The sequence below is a fragment of the Cervus elaphus genome, chromosome 14 (genome assembly GCF_910594005.1).
Source record: "Cervus elaphus chromosome 14, mCerEla1.1, whole genome shotgun sequence".
NCBI classification, from domain to species: Eukaryota; Metazoa; Chordata; class Mammalia; order Artiodactyla; family Cervidae; genus Cervus; species Cervus elaphus.
This window is the reverse complement of record NC_057828.1, coordinates 62,324,902-62,346,209: the sequence shown is the minus strand read 5'-3', so window position 1 is coordinate 62,346,209 and position 21,308 is coordinate 62,324,902. Positions and strand designations below refer to the sequence as shown.

The 21,308-nt window shown below is 41.6% G+C and overlaps 2 protein-coding genes and 1 non-coding gene across 3 annotated transcripts in view; 1 reads left to right on the top strand and 2 right to left on the bottom strand.

Annotated features, from left to right (window-relative positions):
• The window catches only part of TDRD5 (tudor domain containing 5), a 101,327-nt gene extending 82,813 nt beyond the window's left edge, over positions 1-18,514 (bottom strand). The window contains exons 1-2 of the mRNA XM_043924353.1: positions 17,789-18,514; positions 17,069-17,156 (exon numbers count right to left, since the gene is read on the bottom strand). Coding sequence (XP_043780288.1) covers positions 17,069-17,156; positions 17,789-17,823 — 123 coding nt within the window. The 5' untranslated portion in view covers positions 17,824-18,514. The remainder of the gene's footprint in view (positions 1-17,068; positions 17,157-17,788) is intronic.
• NPHS2 (NPHS2 stomatin family member, podocin) lies at positions 2,261-21,048 on the top strand. The gene is made up of 8 exons (XM_043924357.1): positions 2,261-2,568; positions 6,422-6,525; positions 10,037-10,109; positions 10,973-11,055; positions 13,796-13,999; positions 17,137-17,192; positions 18,668-18,746; positions 20,103-21,048. The coding sequence occupies exons 1-8, from the start codon at positions 2,295-2,297 to the stop codon at positions 20,379-20,381; spliced, it is 1,152 nt and encodes a 383-aa protein (XP_043780292.1). The 5' UTR covers positions 2,261-2,294; the 3' UTR covers positions 20,382-21,048.
• LOC122708431 lies at positions 14,777-14,883 on the bottom strand. Its single transcript, XR_006345203.1, has one exon. It is a non-coding gene; the product is annotated as a U6 spliceosomal RNA (small nuclear RNA).
• Positions 21,049-21,308: the final 260 nt, after the last annotated feature.

The following is a 21,308-nucleotide window of genomic DNA, read 5'->3' as shown; positions in this document are numbered from 1 at the left end:
TCTTTCATGACCTTTGTCTTAGAAACAAACTCAAAGCCAGTGACTTTAATTGGTCCTCTCCCTCTCCTAGTAACTCCGTTCCCACAGGGGTCAGCCTCATAACAAACCCAAACAAGGGCTAATGTATTAAGAGTTTAAAGCTGTGCACATATAATATTTTCAGCAAAGGGATGACCAACACACTTTCAATTTAAAAGGAATCTAAAAGAAAACAGCATCATTATTTTAAGAAGAGATGAGGCCAGCCAGCTAGAGACTCATGCTGCTACCTCAGCACTCAGCATGTTGACTTTTTTTAAACACGGAATGTTACCCCCTTTCTCAGATATTGTCATGTCATTCATAATCCGAAGAGCCTTGGGATATAAGCAGATGCTTGTGCTACTGTTATAAATGGATATAGAAAATGAAGTAGTGATTACATAACAGCAGAGGAGACTGAGAACAAGTACCCAACATGGGCTGCAACAATCAAGTATGGCTTTTTCTCATCAATTTTTCTCCTACAAGAAATCTTATTGGGAGAGAAGGTACAGCTTTGAGAATGTAATTTGGCCAGATATCCTGCCAATTCTTGGTTCAAAAATTGAGGTACAATTTTAGTTTAAGAGTCTACAGCTAGGACTCTAGGTCAAATTAATCCATAACAGAATCAAAAGATAAGAAAAAATTAATAAATGCTACAGTTTCATGCTTTTCCAAATAGGAAAATCTTTAAAGATGATAAACTAGCTATGTTTAATAGCAACTATTAATTTTGAGTGAATACTAAATAATCATATTTTCCCCCCTTTGGGCCAAATGCAACTTCAAAAACTTTTTCAGTATACCGTTACGGGGAAAAAATACTGAGTCAGGCACTTGAAAAGAAACATTTACCCTCCCTATGTAGTCCACACAATAATTAGGTTTAGACAGTAAAAAACAAATCTATTTGAATGACTTTATTACTAATCTTTTAATTATTATATTCCCAGTGACCTAACTCAGAATATATGGAAGAAAATAGTGGAATGGTTTTTCCAGAGTCAATTTAAGTTACTTCAGAAACTGCAGTCCCTGCTTTGGAAACATGGAGTCTTACCCAAAATTACCAGGGAAGTCTCCCAGTCCTTATTCTTTAATAAAGTTTTTGAGAAAGAAAAAAAGCTATCACTAGTGAACTCAATAAATATTGGAAAATTAAAACTAAGTGATTGTTATCTCTACCATACTGTAATGAACTATTTGAGTAGAATCATAAATCTTGAGTTTGGTTATCCACACCAACCTCCTATTCGGTGAGAAATTATTAATAGAGAATAAAAAAGAAATAGATCCATTCAATGTTTCAAATTCCTCAGATGCAGGTGGGGCAGCTACCCCAGTGTACTGCTGAGTGGAGATGGCCAGTAAGGCTTAAAAAAGCAAAACTCTTGCCTTCATGAAGGAAGCATGGGAACAGGGTTTAGCCAAGAACAAAAGTAGTCCTTTCCTAAGAAAAGTTAAATCAGATCCCTTCTCTTCTGATTCTTCAAGAAGCAACATCAGCAGGCTTAAGCATTAGTAAAATAATAATAAATTAGTAAAAAAAAAAAAAAAAAAAGAAATATAAATAAGAGAGCATGTGTGTGTAAGTAGAGGTCTGGGAGAATTCCGCACCCCCCTCCCCCCCACACACACACCCGCTTCGCCTCTTTTAAAATGTGAATCTTCCCAGGAGTAGTCAGCCAACACCTTTACCTGCGAAATCTTCGGCGGAAAGAGTAGGGCCAGGACATAAAGTAAATTAGGAGAGAGAGGAAAGGTAACCTTGAGAAGATCTTAAGGGAGAAGGCGGGGGGAGAGGTGGTGCTTGGAGAGAAGTTTCTCATTTTACCTTAAAGTTACCCTAATTGGACAACCTTTTCTGCCCCTTCATCTCTCTAGCCTTACGCGGGGACCACATATTCTAATTCATACAATATTAACAAATCGTAAAGCAAAGTGCCATCACACCTTCAGCAGTTTGCGGGCCTGCGTGGTATTTCAGCTCAAATGTTCGTCTCTAGAAACAGATTTTAAAACGTTGTAACCTGGCACACGGGCTCTCACACAAACTCACTGCTGAAGGTGGCGCCGAGTCTCAAGGGCGCGCGCCCTGACCCCGGCTCCTCTGAGAAACAGCGGTCGGGTTTCACCTAGAGCAGAGCCCCGCCCGCACACCTCTGGGGTCCCGCCCCCGGCCACAGTCAGTATATTCTCCCCCGGGGGCGCCTGCATCCCTGCCAAGCCACGCCGCAGGAACCGCACTCCCGGGCCGCGTCACTCTGAGGATGGAAAAGAGGGCTAGGAGCTCCTCCAGAGACGCCCACAGGAGAGGCAGCGGCTCCTCTCACAAGGAGAGCAAGAGGGCGAAGACAGACAGGGGCGGCCGGGGCCGCGGGCGCCGGGATGCCGAGCGGGAGCAGCCGGCTCTCGGGCGGGCAGGGAGCCCGGGCGAGCCCCGAGCGCCGGCAGCCACTGTGGTGGACGTGGATGAAGTCCGGGGCTCTGGCGAAGAGGGCACCGAAGTGGTGGCGCTGCTGGAGAGCGAGCGGCCCGAGGAAGGTACAGTGGGCAGGCTGAGGCCCCGGGAGGGGGTGCGATCTTTCCAAGTGGTACCCAAGAAATGTCAGTTGGGATGCAACAAGTCACCGCCCTGAGAGCGATAGAGGTCAGAGCAGCCGGCTGGACCTGCTCAGATTGCCAGGAAATGAAAGACAGCGAGTTAGGACCCGCTGACCCACCAGTGGTGGAGACCAAAATGCATCAGAAGAAATACAAATAACATCCACTAAATACCATTGTTCGCAGGGGTCAGCCAAGGTTGGGAGGTGGGAGGGAGTGTGGTCCAGGTTGGGGACCAATATGCCAAAGGAACCTTGCAGCTGCTTCTGTGGTTGGAAGAGTATGTGGGCCCTTAGTTTAAGAAATGCACGAGCTGATGATTCAGGGTAGTTTGTAGCTTATTCTCCGCTTTTCATCAGACTTAACCTAAAAGCATTTTACACTTTCCTTGCGCTGATCATTCTCTCTAAAAAGTAGAGACATAGAGCCAAGTAAAGAAAAACCACGTCTCAGCTAACCATTTGATCATAGGCAGAGCCTTACCCATCTATCAAATGGGGACACCAACAGTACCCACCACAGAGGGTAATTGTGAGGCTAAAATGAGCTAACATAAACATTAAAATGAGCTCACATAAAATGAGCTAAGATAAACACTCAAAGTGCTTATCTTACACAAAACCTGGAAAGTATACATATAATATAAATGCTCAGAGCAAGAATCTTTGCAAGCTAAAAGAGGCAAATTAGACCAAAGGGAGGGAATCACAGGGAAAAGGGTCTCTGGCTTCTGCAGGTGAAACAACTCTTAGGAACAACTTTATCTGCTTCCAATCCTTTTTTTTTTTTGGGGGGGGGGGGGCGGGGGCACATCTTGTGGCATGTGGAACCTTAGTTCCCTGACCAGGGACTGACCTCATGCCTCCTTAAGTGGAAGGTGGAATCTTAACTACTGGACCACCAGGGAAGTCCCCGATTCCAATCCATTTTATAATGAATGAAGAAAAAACTCATTACCTTAATTACAGGATGAAGGAGGTTTAACTTTAAAGGAAGGTAAATAAGGAATAGTGTTATACTACTTTCTGCTGACTGCTAAATTTTAACATTTCCCAGCTAACAGCACCGCCCTATATGCTGTAGCATTGAAAGCTTTGACTTGAGAAAAATTCCAGCAGTTGGGCTGTGGTTTATGTTGACTATGTAAATGCTGTTTTGCCTACCTGATGCCTTTTCATGGATCAGAAATTTCTGATTATTGAAGGGTTATTGGATTCACTGCTACATTAATGCTGAGGTTAGAGATCTGGTAAAAATTGTGCTTCAGATCATATGGGTGGGGTAGGAAAGGAAGGGAGCCCCATTTTTGGACCCCTCCTTTGTGCCAGGCGCAAGCTAGGTGCTTTACTGAGTAGTATCATTCCTATGGCACAGATAAGAAAAAATGCTGAGAAATTAAGTAACTTGCCCAATACCTACAGGTGGAAACTAGAGAAGCCAGAATCCCAGAATAAGTCTTACTGAAAAGCCCATCCTTGCCGGGTGCTGTGCCTGATTTCTGGTCATGGTTCCAGCACTGCCACCATCGAGTGGTGGCCTTGGGCTAGTAGCTTCACCCTGTGGGCCTCATTCAGTCTCTTCAGCTATAAAGTGACTACAGCTAGCAGCCCCCCAAGTAGTGGATGAGTCATCTTAAGGATGAGACCGGCTTGCTGAGTCCTTGCCTGGGAGCTTTCTGTGGTTCCCAGAGGAAAGGGGAGCAGACACAGCAATACCCCCTCTCCTCCTCATGTAGCACCACATTTCTACCGTTTCTACCAGGCTACCTAAGATTGGGAGAAACAAAAAGAAGCTTCACTTCATTGAAATGTTGGGGATTCTCACACTATGGCATATCTAAAGGCTCTTCTGGCTTTAACTTGTAATGTTTCATTATTCATTTAAACCTAACAAACTGGATGTTCAAGGAACTCATTCTAAGAGAAAAATGTTAGTAAAACTTATAAGTTATATTTGGGTACAGATATTAGTTTTCTGTTCATATCCCTAACTATGATATAAAGGAATTTTGAGGACTTTCTTGACTTACAAAATGTAAATTTTGTCTGTATGTGCATTTATTTATTTTTACTTACCATGGTTATCACTGGCAAGTGAAATATTATTATGAACATGTTTACACATGGCAAGAACACTACTATTGCTCTCAGGAAAGAATATTGTAAAAACCAGTGTGATGCTGATAGAGTCATCTCTCCCCAGACAGGTTGCATGAGAAATAAATTCCATGCAACATGAATTTGTTTGGAGAAAACATCACCTAGTCAAATTTTGGGAAATACTAGGTTAAAGTTTAGAAGGCTTCTTTGCTGAAGGGATTCTCCTAGCTTCAATATGCCCATGACTGTTGGGAGCTGTAGGAAGGGAACACCATAAACAGTATTTTCTAAGCTCATTTATTCCGGGAACTCTTGATCTGTGGAGCACCCTGTGGGACTAGTGTTCTTTGGGACACCATTTGGGAACCGCCACAGATTGGCATTTAGCACTGAGGTTAGTTTTGTGCTGGTGCATCTTGTTTATCTGCCCTCTTCAATTAATCTGCACATCAGTTTGGTGATGACCTTTCCAGTTATTTTCCCAGCATGGAAATAAAATTTTCAGGCCCACTAATTAGTTATCCATTTCCATCCCTTCTCTTAAAAATAGACTTCTTATCATTTGTAATCTTTAGTCACATTCTAGTTCTCTATGAGACTTTTTTAAAACTGACAAATAGTGTCCCTTTGGCCAATATTCTAGTACCTAAAGATTAAAATTCTTGAGATTTCTGTAACTATTGCATTTAAATCACTTTCAAGAATTATTTACTGAGTGTATGTTTCAGGCACTATTCTAGTCCTGGGACACAATGTAAATAAGACAAGGCCCTAAGAAGCTTGTGTTCTTGAGATGAACTTTCCCTGATATAAATACCATTTCATTTATCACTCAAGCAACCTGAATGGTCTGTAATCCAGTTCCTTATCACCTTTTGATAGGCACAGATGGGCTACTATTACCCCACAAAGGTGATTTTCAGAGATTGTCTAAAGATCCGCACCTTTACCCGAAGAAGGGGCTCCCAGGAATTCTCTGGTAGTCTAGTGGTTACGAGTTGGAACTTTCCCTGTGGGGGCCCTGGTTCTGTCCCTGGTCAGGGGGATCTAAGATCCTACACACTGTGGGGGTGCAGCCAAAAAAACAAAAATAAAAAACAACTTGAAAACAAGAAGGGGCTCTCATGGAGAAATTTCAGTTATTGGAGCAAGTGATAGATGGGGTTGTAATTTCAGGGAAGATAAGCCGCTGGACACATGTGTTTTGAATCACTTCAAATAACAACACCACACACACACAAAAGAAAACAGTTTAGTGCTTTTATGTGTATGTGTTATTTCATCCTTATGCCAGATATGAAATATCCCATGAGACAGTTATTATGAAATAGTCATGCGATGAATAGCATTTCCTTGAATAGATGAGGAAACTGAGAGGTAGTATGCCTTGCTTAAGGCCATTTGAACAGAAATGGTGGCACCAGAACTGGAGCCCAGACCACATGTCCAGATACTGTGCTTGTTCCGGGGTACCCACCGCTGCCTTTCCGGGAGCCTGGTCCACCTTCCATTGGCCCCCAAAGCCCATCACACTGACAGGCTCTGGGAAACGACCACACTGACGTCCGGCTCATTCTACTGTTTCCAGCAAAGTCTACAAACTGATCCGACCCTAATATCAAGGACTGAGCTACAGGTGCTAGTCAATAAATGTGGTGAAGTTCCAATATAATTATTCTTTTTCTTTTTTCAAGGTACCAAGTCTTCCAGTTTAGGGGCCTGTGAGTGGCTTCTTGTCCTCACATCCCTGCTCTTCATCATCGTGACCTTCCCTTTTTCTATCTGGTTCTGCATAAAGGTGAGATTCCATGAGGACCTAACAAGTAATTTCCTGGCGCCTCTCACTGGCCACCCCATGTACACTCTCATTTCTGTGTTTTGGTACTTGCTGTCTGCTCTGCCTGGAATGCACTCATTTCCACTCACCTTGCAGAAGAGCTCTTACTCTTTTATACCTGCTCAAAGATAACGGAGAAACTTTCCTTGATACCTCCAGACTGTCATTCCCTTCCTTGTGCTCGCATCTCCCCCAGCTTTCACATCCCTTCTAGCAATTACCACAAGTATAATATTTGTGGATACCCAGTTCTCGCACCAGTATTCTTGGACTTCCCTGGTGGCTCAGCTGGTTAAGAATCCCCCTGCAATGAGGGAGACCTGGGTTTGATCTCTGAGTTGGGAAGATCCCTTGGAGAAGGGAACAGCTACCCACTCCAGTATTCTGGCCTGGAGAATTCCGTGGACTATATAGGCCATGGAGTCCCAAAGAGTCAGACATCACTGAGCGACTTTCACTCACTTAAATCTCTGCCATTAGACTGAGAGCCCCTTCAAACAGGACCTATATCCAGTTGATCTACACTCTATACTAACGCAAAGACCGGCCCAGAATAGGACATGATGCCTGTTATTAACACATCCAGGAAACCTCAGGCAGCTTTAAGAGGTCACCAATGACAAACATCTTGGGCCCATAGGTGGCGCTAGTGGTAAAGACCCCTCCTGCCTGCCAATACAGGAGGCAAAAGAGTTGAAGGTTCGATCCCTGGGGCCAGAAGATCCCCTGGAGGAGGGCATGGCCACCCACTCCAGTATCATTGCCTGTAGAATCCCATGGACAGTGGAGGGGCAGGCAACAGTCCATAGGATCACAAGGAGACACAACTGAAGTGACTTGGCACGCACGCACATGTGGTTACGTGTGTCTGAAACTGCCCCTGAAGTAAATGAAGACTTGGGTCTGTTCGGGAAGAACATACCAAGATGAAATTAGAAGTGCAAGGGATGAAAGATTGAGAAGTAGGGAAGGGAAAGCCTTCAGAGAATTATGCAGATCTAACACCTGTGATCTGAGAAGGGGAAGGAAGGATTGGACAGAAGGATCCTCAGACTGTGGGGCGCCTTCAGGAAAGTCTTGGCCCTACTGAAAGGGATCTCCTGAGCAAAGTTTGCCTCGTAGATGAGTCTCACAATGGACAGAAATGGCCAGGCCCTGGTATCCCTGCCATTCTTAGTCACTGGCCGGAGCAGCCAGGAAGAGCATGTCTTTGGCGGGAATGCTGCAGATACTGCTGAGGCTGTTGCCAATTTCATGCAAGCTCTCCTTCCTCCTCTTCTTCTCCTTCATCTTCATAAGAGGGTGTTGGATTTTGTCAAATACCTTTTCTTCACCCATTGAGACGATGACATATTTGCTCTTTATTCTCCTAGTGTGGTATATTATATTCATTGAATTTTGGGTGTTAAATCAACTATATATTCCTAGAATAAGTCCCATTTGGCTAGGGTGTATAAACCTTTTAATATGTTATTGGGGTCAGATTGCTTGTTGTCTTGTTGAGGAGTTTTGCATTTATATTCATGAGAGATATTGGTCTATACTTTTCCTTTCATGTGATGTCTCTGTCTTGTTTTGGTATCAGGGTCATCCTGGCCTCAGAGAATGAGGTGGGAAGATTTCCCTCCTCTTCAACTATTTGGGAAAATTTGTGAAGAACTGCTGATAATTCCTCTTTCAGTGTTTGGCAGAATTTACCAGTGAGGTCATCTGGCCCTGGACTTTTCTTTGTTGGAAATTTTTAAACTACTAATTCAGTCTTTTAATTCTGGGCCTTTTTCACTTTTATTTTTCCTTCTTGCATCAGTTTGGTAGTTTATGACTCTGTAGGAATTTGTTTATTTTTACTTGTTATCTAATTTGTTGGTGTATAGTTTTTCATAGTATTTTCATCTATAATCTTTTTTATTTCTATAAGGATAGTAGTGATGTCTCTGTCATTCCTCTTTGGCTCCTGATTTCAGCATTTAAATCTTTTTTCTTGGTCAGTCCAGCCAAAGATTTGTCAATTTTGTTGAACTTTTCAAAGAACCAGCTATGGTTCTTTGGGTTCAACTATGGGTTCAATTAATTTTCTCTAACGTTTTTCTATTTTCCATTGCATTTATTTCCACTATAATCTTTTTTCTTTCTGCTTACCTTGGGTTTAGTTTGTGCTTCTGTTCTAACATCAAAAAATTAGTGTATTATTTTCAGATATTTCTTCTCATTTATTATAGATATTTACAGCTATAAATTTTCCTCTAAGCATTGCTTTAGTTGCATCCCATTCATTTTGGTATCATGAGGTTTTGTTTTCATTCATCTCAAAGTGTTTTTCAATTCCTTTTGTGATAAATTCTTTGACCTGTCGGTTAGAGTGTGTGATTTAATTTCCCAAATATCCTTTTGTTATTGATTTCTAACCTCATTTCATTGTTATAGGAAAATATACTTTGTGTGGTTTCAATCCTTTTAAATTTATTGAGGTTTTTTTAAATGGCCTAGCATATGGTTTACCCTGGAGATGTTCCATGTTTTCACGAAAAGAATATGTACTCTTCTATTGTTGAGTGGAATTATGCATAGATATCTGTTAGATCTAGTTTACTTTTTTTTTTCCTGTTAGCTCTAGTTTACTTATGGTGTTGTTGAAATCTTTTCTTTCTTTGTTGACCTTCTGTCTAGTTCTTTTACCCACAATTGAAAGTGGGATAGTAAAGTCTCTATCATTGTTGAATTGTCTATTTTTATCTTCTTTTGGTTTTTGACTTATATATGCTGGAGCTCCATTTTTAGGTACATACATGTTTACTGTTGTTATACTTTCCTAATGCATTGACACTTTTACCATTTCACAATGTCACTTTTACCATTTCACAATGTCCCTCTTTATCACTAGTAACATTTTGGTGTGTTGGTTTTAAACTCCATTTTGTCTGATATCAGTGTAGTCAGTCCTGCTATTTTTTGGTTACTCTGTGTGGTATAGTTTTTTCTATCCTTTTATTTTCAAGCTATTTGTACTTTTGACTAGAAAGTGTGTCACCTACAGACAACATATAGTTGGCTGCAGGCTCTTCTTGAAGGGTGATCTGAGCATCTGCATGGCTGCCATAAGGTTTGTATGTAGCTAATAAGGGATTCATGTAAAAGCTATTAATGCATCAGTCACAGCAAAAATACAAGATTAAATATGCTGTGATTTCTTTGATTTGGTGGAAGCGATTATTTTTTAGACAATCATGAGTCCTTAATAAAAATTCTGTCCATAGGTTCAAAAATTAACATGGCCAACATACTTTTTCATTGGTTCCTGAAATTCTACATTTACTAAGTATGTATTTTGAAAGTGTAAGTTTTAAGAGAAATTTTTTCTTGGTTCTCAAAACAAGAGATTTCTGATACTTATAATCATTGTCATGCCAAGGTCTTTTGAAGACTTCATTTTTCTCTCTTAGAGTAATTCAAAAGTAATTACATTTCTCTTTAGGTTGTACAGGAGTATGAGAGGGTAATTATATTCCGACTGGGACATCTGCTTCCTGGAAGAGCCAAAGGCCCTGGTGAGAACAATCTTCTTTACACCCCACCTCCCGCAAGAGACTTGCCAATTTCATCAATTCATGTATATTTGTAATATGGCCCTCAGACTACATGAAGTATCATGACTCATGATATCTTCATTTTTCAGTCTGTTATTTGTAACACCGATTATTAAGAAATTCTTCAGAGAGCATTACTACCAGGTCACTAGTGACCAAAAGAGAGCCATATGCCAGGGCCAGACTGGCTGAAGTAGGAAGTAGATTAGGACCTATGGTCAGACACCCTATACATTATACTGGGTGGGTGAGAACTAACTAGCCAACCAGAGGCTGGTATCATGATGCTGCTGTTCTGTTACCTCTGTGGCTCCCAGTATAAGAAAGACCACACAGAGGCTGCTGGCTCTAAAGTTTGTCACCTTGGTACACACATGGATTCAAAAACTAGTTTTTTATAGAGCACCTAAAAGGCACTAGTTAGGCACTAATGCTAACAATAACGCATAAGACACTCTTGTTAGAGAGTTTAAATCTGGTGAAGGAGACAAATGTGTAACCCAGTCTGGACAGGTCAGCACCATGACCAAGCTGACCATACAGCCCATTTTACTGGGTATAATCCCTGATTATGCCTGTTGTCCAGTGTAGTCCTTTTCTTTCACCCTTAAACATGTCCCATTTGGAACAACAAATTATTTGGTAACCTTAGCAACAACAAACACAACACAGGGTGGAGGTGTGATGGCCCAGTGGTCTATGCATAGACCATGGAGGCTAAGAAAAGTGATGCAGCATTCAACTTGACACCAAAAAAGTGAACCCCAAATAGCCTCCATGCCAGCTATTCACCTGTCACTTCCTTTGCCCCCACTCCCCTCTAGGCCTTTTCTTCTTTTTGCCCTGCCTGGATACCTACCACAAGGTTGACCTTCGTCTCCAAACCTTGGAGATACCCTTTCATGAGGTAAGCCAAGTGGGGGATTTTGCTTTCTGTCTACATTTTTCCTGGCTAAGCACTCTACCAGTTCTGGCCTAGAAGAAAATGACTATTCTTGCTCAAAAGCAGAAAAAAAAGAGAGAGAGATTACCTCAAAATTTAAAACTCTTATACATCAAAGGACACAGTCAGCAGAATGAAAAGACAACTTATAGAATGTGGAAAAATTGCAAATATTCTCTCTTATAAGAGGTTAATATCCAAAATATATTAAACCTTATAACTCAACAAGTAAGCAAACAATCCAAGTAAAATGGACAAAGGCCTTAGTGATAGTTAATTTTATGTGTCAACCTGACTAAGGCATGGTACCCAATAATTTGGTCAAATACATCTGGATGTTGCTGTTTATGGTATTCTTTAGATAAAATTAGTATTTAAGTTGAATGAATGAGTAAAGATTGCCCTCCGTATATGATATATTGTATATACCTTGACTTGAATGGACATATTTCTCCAAAGAAGATATTCAAATAGCCAATGAACATGTGAAAAGATGCTCTGTGTCACTAAAATCATTAGAGAAATGCAAATAAAAAACACAATGAGATACCACCTCACATCTATTGGGATGGCAATTATTAAGAAAAAAACCAAAATAATGTGTTGGCAAAGATGTAGAGAAATTGGAACCCTTGTATACTGTTGGTGGGAATGTAAAATGGTGCAGCTACTGTAGAAAACAGTTACTCAAAAATTAAAAATAGAATTACCATATAATCTACCAATTCTACTTTTGGGTATATAGACTCCAAAGAATTGAAAGCAGGCTAATTGAAGAGCTGCTTGTATACCTGTGTGCATAACATCAGTTTTTTACAATGGCCACAAAGGTGGAAGCAATCCACGTGCCCATCAATGGCTGAATAAACAAAATGTGGCATATACTGACAATGGAATAATAATCAGCCTTAAAAAGGAATGAAATTCTGGCACATACTACAACATGGATGAACCTTGGGTAAATTATGCTAAGTAAAATAAGCCAGTCACAAAAAGACAAATACTGTCTGATTCCTTCTGTATGAGGAACCTGGAGTAGTGAAATTCAGAGCAACAGAAAGTGAAGGATGGTTGTAGGGACTGGGGGAGGAGAGAACTGAGAGGTGTTCAGCGGGTTTCAGTTTTGCAAGACGAAAAGAATCCTGGATGCTTGTTGTTCAACAGTGTGAATGTACTTAATTCTACTGAATTGTGCATGTAAAAATGGTTAAGATGGTGAATTTGATGTTCTGTTCATTTTACCACAATTAAATGTTGAGTTAACATCTAGACTTTCCTGTTACTGATTCAGATTTATAAGCCTTTCCTAAATGGTCTTCTACTTTCAGTTTGAGGTTCTTTCTCATTCTTTCTTTTGGCAAACAGAAATGTGAATGAAAATGATATATGTTTAAAAGGCTTATTTTAGATAATAAAATGTAAAAAAGGAATAAAACATACACCTAATCCTGTTACCCATAGAGTTGATATTTTGGAATGTATCCTTCAAACTTTTCTATATATGTGGTTATACTTTCAGACAAGTATATATATATGTATATATACACATCATATATATATATATACACACATCATATATACATATATATATCATATATACATATATACATCATATATATCAATTATACCATACATACTATTTGGCCACCTGTCCTTTTTCACTCAAAAATATACTGTTACCATCTTTTTATATATTAGCTATGTTTCTACCTCTGTTTTAAATAGACACACAGCATTTCACTGTGTGGATTTTACTCAATTAATTTACTTAACTAATTGAGTTTAGTACCTGGAATTTACTCAACTAATTCCCTATTGTTGATATTATTTCTAAACTTTTTTGACTGCTGCACTGCATGGCATGGGCTTCCCTGATGGCTCAGCGGGTAAAGAATCCACCTGCAATGCAGGAGACACAGATGTGGGTTCGATCCCTGGGTCAGAAAGATACCCTGGAGAAGGAAATGGCAACCCGCTCCAGTATTCTTGCCTGGAAAACCCCGTGGACACAGGAGCCTGGTGGGCTACAGTCCAAAGGGCCGCAAAGAGTCAGACATGACTAAGCACACAGGCACTCATGGGATATGGGATCGCGGTTCTCAGACCAGGAATTGAATCCAGACCTCCAGCAGTGAATGCTCCAAGTCCTAACCACTGGACTGCCAGGGAATTCTCTATTTCTAATTCTTTCATACAATAAGCAATACTATGAATCACATCTTTACAGTCAAATCCTTAAAATATATCCTTTTGTCTAAAAAAGGAAATGTTGTACACATACATCTCTTAGGGCTTTTGATATGTATCACAAGCTGCCCTCTAAATATACACTCAATACACGTGAGTACTGGTTTCCCAGAATGTGTTGTCCTTTTAGCAGATTTTTTTGGCGTCAGTTTAAAAAGACCTGATATACAAATCAACTGGATGTTTTCATATAAGAAAATTATTCCTGATTTTTTTACAAAAGGATTTATAACAGGATTCCTTTAAATTGACTTGTTTAATGTATTTAATACAAACTCCATAATTTTTTTCAATATCTATTTTGATTAAAGACTGAGCCAACTACTCTTCTTTTTTTTTTCTTACTATTATCTTTCTCTGAGAAAATATCCTTTGAACATATTTAACCCCTCTATCCTTATGTGGGAAAGAAGCCCAAGAATCAGGCCTGTCATCCAAAATTTTTTTTTCTGCCTAGATTGTAACCAAAGACATGTTTGTGATGGAGATAGATGCCATCTGCTACTACCGCATGGAAAATGCCTCTCTTCTCCTAAGCAGTCTTGCTCATGTGTCCAAAGCTGTCCAATTCCTTGTGCAAACCACCATGAAGCGTCTCCTAGCACATCGATCCCTCACGGAAATTCTTCTTGAGAGGAAGAACATTGCTCAAGATGTAAAGGTACTTAGATGAATTTAATACCAAGTATATTGAAATATCCCTTTACCTTTTATTCCTTTCTTCGTTGACCATTTACTGAATCTTCCATGTGCCATGCATTCACTGTTAAAAGTACAGTCCCGAAAGGAGCTGACAGTTAAGAGGCTGCCAATCAAACCCTGGACCGGTCCTAGTCAACCATCTGTGCGATTAATCAGTCATTGCCACACTTTTTCTTCTCACCCTCTCCCAGTGGCTGGAAGGAGGGGTCGATGGGATAAAAAGATGATAAGGAATGAATCTGGGGACCTTACAGTCTAGTTGGGGAAATAAGCAAAGTTAAATAATGATAAAGACTGGAAAACTTTATCAGGTTAAAAGAGGCAAAATATCACAGACCTTTAAGTGGTTAATTACCCAATCAATGATCCAGATTTGATTGAGTTGGGGTGAAAAGAGAGAAAAACAAGAACTGCCTCACAAGCAGCAGCATCTAGCCCTGCAGAGAGCAAGCTCAGCAGCTTTGCTCACAACCAGGGTGGGTGTCTGCAATTCTTACCAAGACAAATTGACAGGTGTTCAGAAGAGAGATGAGAACAGAGCAGCATTCTAGGTAGCCAGCCAGTCAAGTGGCAATTACCATCAGTGATGGAGGCTGTCATTGAGGCCAAGAGGCGGCCAGGCCCTGAACTGAGTTAGGAGGTTACAATCAAGTCTAGCTAAAGGAAGACCTCCAACAGAAGCAACAAAGGATCGAAGGCACTGATAATGATTATTCTTTTTCTTTTTTTTTGTTTTAAAAATATGGAACGCTTCACGAATTTGCGTGTCATCCTTGCGCAGGGGCCATGCTAATCTTCTCTGTATCGTTCCAATTTTAGTATATGTGCTGCCGAAGCGAGCACGATAATGATTATTCTTGATGAGGCCTAGGCAGACACAGCTGAGACAATGAGGTGTCCGAATGTTTGTGGCTTGTCCAATTCATCACTGATAAAACTGCGATTAGCGTCCTAGTGAAAATGGAAGAATTCAGGAAATAAGAGAAGCTGAAAAGAGAGAGTTAGAACAAGAAGACACAGGGAAGTTGCTGCTCTGGAATTTAAAAACCACTCTCGTGTGCTCCCTCTATCCTCCCTTCAACCCTCTCTTTCTGTTCATCCCTCCTCAAGGGATAATGGATAAGGTCCAGATGCTTGACATTCAAGGTTGCCCTTGTTATGCTGAATTACAATTTATGTATTTACACATTTGTTTTCCCAGACCTTGAACTCCATTCTGTCAGGGGTCACATTTATTCATCTTTTTGTCCTTAATACTTTGTTCTGGGCTCTTACACAGAAGCCAGATACTGGGTTTTTGCATGAGTGAATAAATGACCCAACTGTTGTAGCCTCACCTTTGCCATCTTCCCTCTGGTGTGTCTGATACCCTAGGCGAGTGTTTCTCCAGCATTCAGTGTATCTGTGCTTCCATGCCTCCTCTTGGGCTGTTCCTCGCGGAGTCGGACGTGGTGAGCGACTACGCACGGCACAGCACTGCACCAAATACTTTCCTTTTCCCCACAGGCAAGAGTGTATTGTTCTTTAAGATGCCACCTCCTCTGTGAAGTCTTTTTCAACATTTCTTCCTCTCATCAACCCCGCAAATTAGTCTTCTCAGGGTTCCCAGTGTACTAACTATCTAGTCCCCAAGAAATCATCAGAAATAAGTTAAAAAGGAAAAAGAGCATGGCCCACCTGTTGCTCCATGCCTGCCCCTCCTTTCCAGAACCCACAGTTCATTTTCTTCCTACTCCTGGGATGGGGAGGTAGGGGAGATGGGTGCCACCAACAGGAAGTGAAAGCTCTTGTAAATGAATATTATACGGAAGAGAATTTCCTATGAGAGAGAGACTAAAAATACTGGTTCCCTAACAAATGCATTTTAGAACAAAGTTAACAAAAGTGCTGCGTGCTAAGTCGCTTCAGTCATGTCCAACTCTTTGCAACTCCATGGACTGTAGCCCGCCAGGCTCCTCTGTCCATGGGATTCTCCAGGCAAAAATACTAGAGTGGGTTGCCATTCCCTTCTCCAGGGGATCTTCCTGATGCAGGGAGCGAACCTACATCTCTTACATCTCTGCATTGGCTGGCAAGTTCTTTACCACTAGCGCCACCTGGGAAGCCCCAATAATAAATGTATTTTAGAGCAAATTTAACAAACATACCATCTCTATTATTTCTCATAGGTTTTGTAACAAATTACCACAAATCACCACCAAATTTATCTTATGGTTTCAAGGCCAGAAGTCCAAAACACGTCTCACTGGGCCAGAGTCAAGGTGTTAGCCGGGCTGGTTCCTCTGGAGGTTTGGAGAGGAGACTCCATTTCCTTGCCCTTTTCAGCTTTGGGTGGCCGCCTGCATTCTTTAGATCATGGCCCCTTCCTCTGTCTTCAAATCACAGCACTCCAACCTCTGCTTGCATCATCACATCACCTTCTCCTCTTCTGTAGCCAGATGTCCCCACCCCAACCTCGCTTCTCTCTTATAAGGACCCTTGCAGTTGCTTTTTGGGCCCACTGGGAAGATCCAGGATAAGCCCATCATTTTAAGAGCCTTGAACTTAAATTGCATCTGCAGAGTTTCTTTTAGGGTAACATTCACAGGTTCCAGGGATGTCTTTAGGAGCCATTAGTCAGCCTACCATACCATCTTTAATTCCACAAGTATTTGTTGAATGGCACTGTGCAAACTAAACAGTTTTTTTGCAAGGCCTTGTAATGTTAAGGACTGATGCTAAAGCTGAAACTCCAGTACTTTGGCCACCTCATGTGAAGAGCTGACTCATTGGAAAAGACCCTGATGCTGGGAGGGGTTGGGGGCAGGAGGAGAAGGGGACGACAGAGGATGAGATGGCTGGATGGCATCACCGACTCGATGGGCTTGAGTTTGAGTAAACTCCGGGATTTGGTGATGGACAGGGAGGCCTGGTGTGCTGCGATTCATGGGGTCGCAAAGAGTCGGACACGACTGAGCGACTAAACTAACTAACTATAATGTTAAAATGAAAAAGGGAAGGACATAATGTCCTTTCAGAAGAAACGTACTTTCTCAGTGCAGTGGCCATCGATGCACCCAGAGGTTCTCACTGATGTCTCAACTCTTCCCCCCACAGGTTGCCTTGGATGCAGTGACCTGTATTTGGGGAATCAAAGTGGAGAGAACAGAAATGTGGGTAGGAAATTAACCACGAAGAACAATATGATAAAGGGAACTATTTTGATTTTATTTTTTTATTTATTTTTTTAATAAATATCAAGTGTTTATTTTTTATTTTTTTTATTTTATTTTATTTTATTTAAAAACTTCTATTTGAAAAATTATTTTCATTGAATGAGTACTGTAGCCATATTAGCATAAATTTGGAAGAAAGAAAAATTTACATATTATCTCATAACTATAACACAACCACTATAAACATCTGGGTAAATAACTGTCATAATTTCTATGAATTTAAACATTTTCTAAGGTAAAATTCACATAACATAAAACTCATCATTTTTAACCATTTAAAATTGAAACTCAGTGGTTTTTAGTGTATTCACAGAGTGACACAACCACCACTCCCATTTAATTCCAGAATATTTTTATCATCTCCAAAAGGAAGCCTGTATCCCTTAAGCAGGAACTCTTCATTTCTGCCTCAACCCCCAGCCCCTGACAACCACTGACTCCTCTCTGTCTCTCTAGATTTGGCTATTCTAGGAATTTAATATAAACATAATCACACAATCTTTGGCCTTTTGTGTCTGGCTTCCTTCACTCACCATAATGCTTTCAGTGTCCCTCTGTGGTGTAGCATGAGTCAGCACTTCATTCCTTTTTACAGTTGAATAATATTCTATCATGTGACTGGCTACTCCACACTTTGTCGATCTGCTCTCAGTTGATGGACATTTTGGTTGTTTCCACTTTGAGGGCATTTATGAATCAGGCTGCAATGAACATTCATGCGCAAGTTTATATGTGAACACGTTTTCACTTCTCTTGGGTATGTACGTAGGTGTGAAATTACTGGATCATCTGGTAACTCCATATTTAACTTTCTGAGGAACTGCCAAGTTGTTTTCTATGTATTTTTTATAGTTACAATCAGGGGGAAAAAATCCAGTTTTGTATCTTTTATTCAGTACATTAAGTACTTGATCAGTTCTACCCTTTTCGATTCAGTTCTCTTTTGTCAACTTAGATGACTTCCCTCATTATTAATAGTATGGCTCTTCAAGGCTGTTGTTCATTATTCAAATTTAATAGCCAGAGTTCAGATTAAACTTTAAGTGGGAAAATTATCATAGTGTTATGTGGGCCAAAAAGTTCATTCACATTTTCTGTAAGATGCTATGGAAAAACCCAAACAAACTTCTGGGCCAACCCAATACATCAACACAAAATCTGCTTTACTTGTAAAGAGAAAACCACAGCTCTACTACAGCATCAGTGATAATAAAAATCCACATTGGAGGCACTGATACTTAAGCCCCTCTTCTCTGCCCACTGTCTGTGCAGAGGTCTAGAGCGGTGCAGTCTGCTAAATCAGAACCCGCTGTGTATCATGAACCGAGCGTAGAGAAGGTGGCAGGTCTGTCTGAAAGCTCCGGCTGCTAAAGCTGTGCTGCACACACCTGCCCACCCGCTTTCTCTTTCAGTAAGGACGTGCGCCTGCCGGCCGGGCTGCAACACTCATTGGCGGTGGAAGCTGAAGCCCAGAGGCAAGCCAAAGTGCGGGTGAGCCAGCCCTGAGCAGGCCGTCATCCCGCACAGCGGAGGACCATCAGAGAAGCTCCAGAGAACCCAAAAGAAAGCCTCCTCATGGATAACATTGCCCCTTCGCTCCTTACCTATCCATCCAGGCCCTGGGGGGATTCTGGCTTGTGCACACACCATGCTATTAAGATTATTCTCCTTGAGCATGCTCACAGCCTCCTAACTGACCAGTGCAACATCTCTTTCCCTGTTACACCCTCTCTCTGACACTATTGCTAACAGTGACCTCCTCCTCCCTGAGTCTTGCCTTCACTCCCTCTCCCTAGATGCATCTCCCCGAATTCCATCCCTCTTCTCTAGCACTGACATCTCTCCCTGGGTGATATCCGTCACCTGTCCCCTCTAGGTTAATGACAGCCAGGCCTGTATCCTTAGCTCCGTGCAAGCTCTGGAGGAACAACCATGTCAGAGCACACTTCCCTCATCTCTAGAGCCCAGGCGAGGCTGTGCTACGCATGGCCTCTGCTCGGGCGTGCCAGCGAGAAGATGTGGCTACCAGAGGATTGGATGTGGGTGGGAAGGGGGTCAGGAAGAGGCAAATGAGGGCTGGAGGGGAGGCAGATTTCCCGTTAAAGAACAGAAAGTAGCTAAGGAAAAACCCATAACTACCTAAGAGGAAGGATAACTTTGGAGCATTGGTGGACAAGGATGGGGAGGAAGGCAGTCCTCTGGGCAGAGCTGCTTCTAGACCTCTGAGTCTACTGCCCTTTGCCCACTTTAAGGGGACATTCGGGTGGTGACCTTTTTCATGCTTTTTCTTCTGAAATGCTAACCTGAGTCAGGAGTCATTCTTTCAGAATTGCATGTCTTTGCCTAAAATGCTGGCCAACCTTTCCTCTAAAATGGCAAAACCCTACTACTCTTCCAAGGTCCATCGGACATAGTAACTCCCCTAACACTTCGTCTCTACTCGTCATGGCTCTTAACAAATTCTGCACCAAGTTACAATGGACTCTTTGTGACTCCACAGATGGTAGTCCACCAGGCTCCTCTGTCCATGGAAGTTTTCAGGCAAAAATAACTGGAGTAGGTTACCATTTCCTCCTCCAGGGGATTTGAACCTGAGCCTTATCTCCTGCACTTCCAGGGGGATCCTTTACCAAGTGCGACCTGGGAAGCCCATTACAATTAATAGTATATCTCGCTCCCTAGATCAAGATCTTAAGAAAAAAGGCAGTCTGCTCCCCTGTGCTTAGCAGCACCTGTCCCATAGTAGATACTAATGCCTGTTTGTTGTGTCACCCTAAGTAGGATTAAAACCTTCATGGAGCGAAGAAGGAAAATCACACATTGTTTTTCCTCGCATCCCTTGTCTAGATGATCGCTGCAGAAGGGGAGAAGGCCGCCTCCGAGTCCCTGAGGATGGCGGCCGAGATTCTATCAGGCACGCCAGCTGCTGCTCAGCTTCGGTACCTGCACACCCTTCAATCCTTGTCCACAGAGAAACCTTCCACAGTGGTCTTACCTTTGCCATTTGACTTGCTAAATTTCCTGTCTTCTCCAAGCAATAGAACTCAAGGAGGCATCCCCTTACCAAATCCTTCCAAACCTGTTGAGCCGCTGAATCCTAAAAAGAAAGACTCTCCCATGTTATAGGAGGAAACAAGGATCATGTGACTGCAAAGAGGGCTCCATATAACAGCAACATCCCCGAGCAAGGCCCTCGGTCCTCAGTTCCCGCTCTTTCTTTTGTTGCCATGTGAAATGCCCTTGGAATGCATGAAGCCCCAGTGCGGCGACACACACAGGAAGACAGTGAAATCATGTAATGACAGAGAAGCCGTGTATCATGTTTAGGTGGATCATCTGATCAGAGGAACTGTGGGGAAGAGCTTTAGCCAGCATTCTACTTTGGAAAGAATTTTGAGTCTACATCTGGCTGAATTTTGACTTCTGAAGATGTAGTTCAAATGTCCTTTTCCCTAGATGCCCTCTAGCCCCTTTGGGAAGGGTTCTGTTGCTCCCACAGCCCTTTCTACATGCCCCTATCATTATGCTTATCACACTCTGTTGTAATCTCACACTTATGATTCAGGCTTCTCTCCTACTATGAACTCCTCAAAAGCACGTCTTAATAATTCCCTGTCATTCCACACTTTAGCTTGTATGCTCCACCCAAGGTGTTTTGCACCTGACTCTGATAGCTGCACCACAGTGACACGTCTGTATTTCTGAGTGAAAGAGAGAGAGATACTTATGAGCACATATGCCAGTACTTGAGCTGGATATAAAATGTATACCTAATTAAAGAATTTCAAATGAATTATTTTTATAGAGACTCTTTTTTTCTAAATAGAGAAATAAAAGGATAAAAACCCTTACCTGGTACATGTTGCTTATAATCTAAGGAAGCATTGTGATAAATACAGGGCTGATGTACTTTCAGTATAGAATTTACCAGTTGTTGGCTTGGCCAAAAAATTTGTTTTGGTTTTTCTGTAACATCTTATGGAAAAACCCAAATGAACTAGTTTGCCAACCCCATATTTATTCTTTAAATACTAGTAACATTATGTGATCTAC

Excerpts from the sequence above, each read along its gene's own strand:
- NPHS2 (XM_043924357.1), top strand. The coding sequence starts at position 2,295 with ATGGAAAAGAGGGCTAGGAGCTCCTCCAGAGACGCCCACAGGAGAGGC. Across the intron at positions 2,569-6,421 it reads GAGCGAGCGGCCCGAGGAAG|GTACCAAGTCTTCCAGTTTA; the intron begins GTACAGTGGGCA and ends TCTTTTTTCAAG. Across the intron at positions 6,526-10,036 it reads CTATCTGGTTCTGCATAAAG|GTTGTACAGGAGTATGAGAG; the intron begins GTGAGATTCCAT and ends ATTTCTCTTTAG.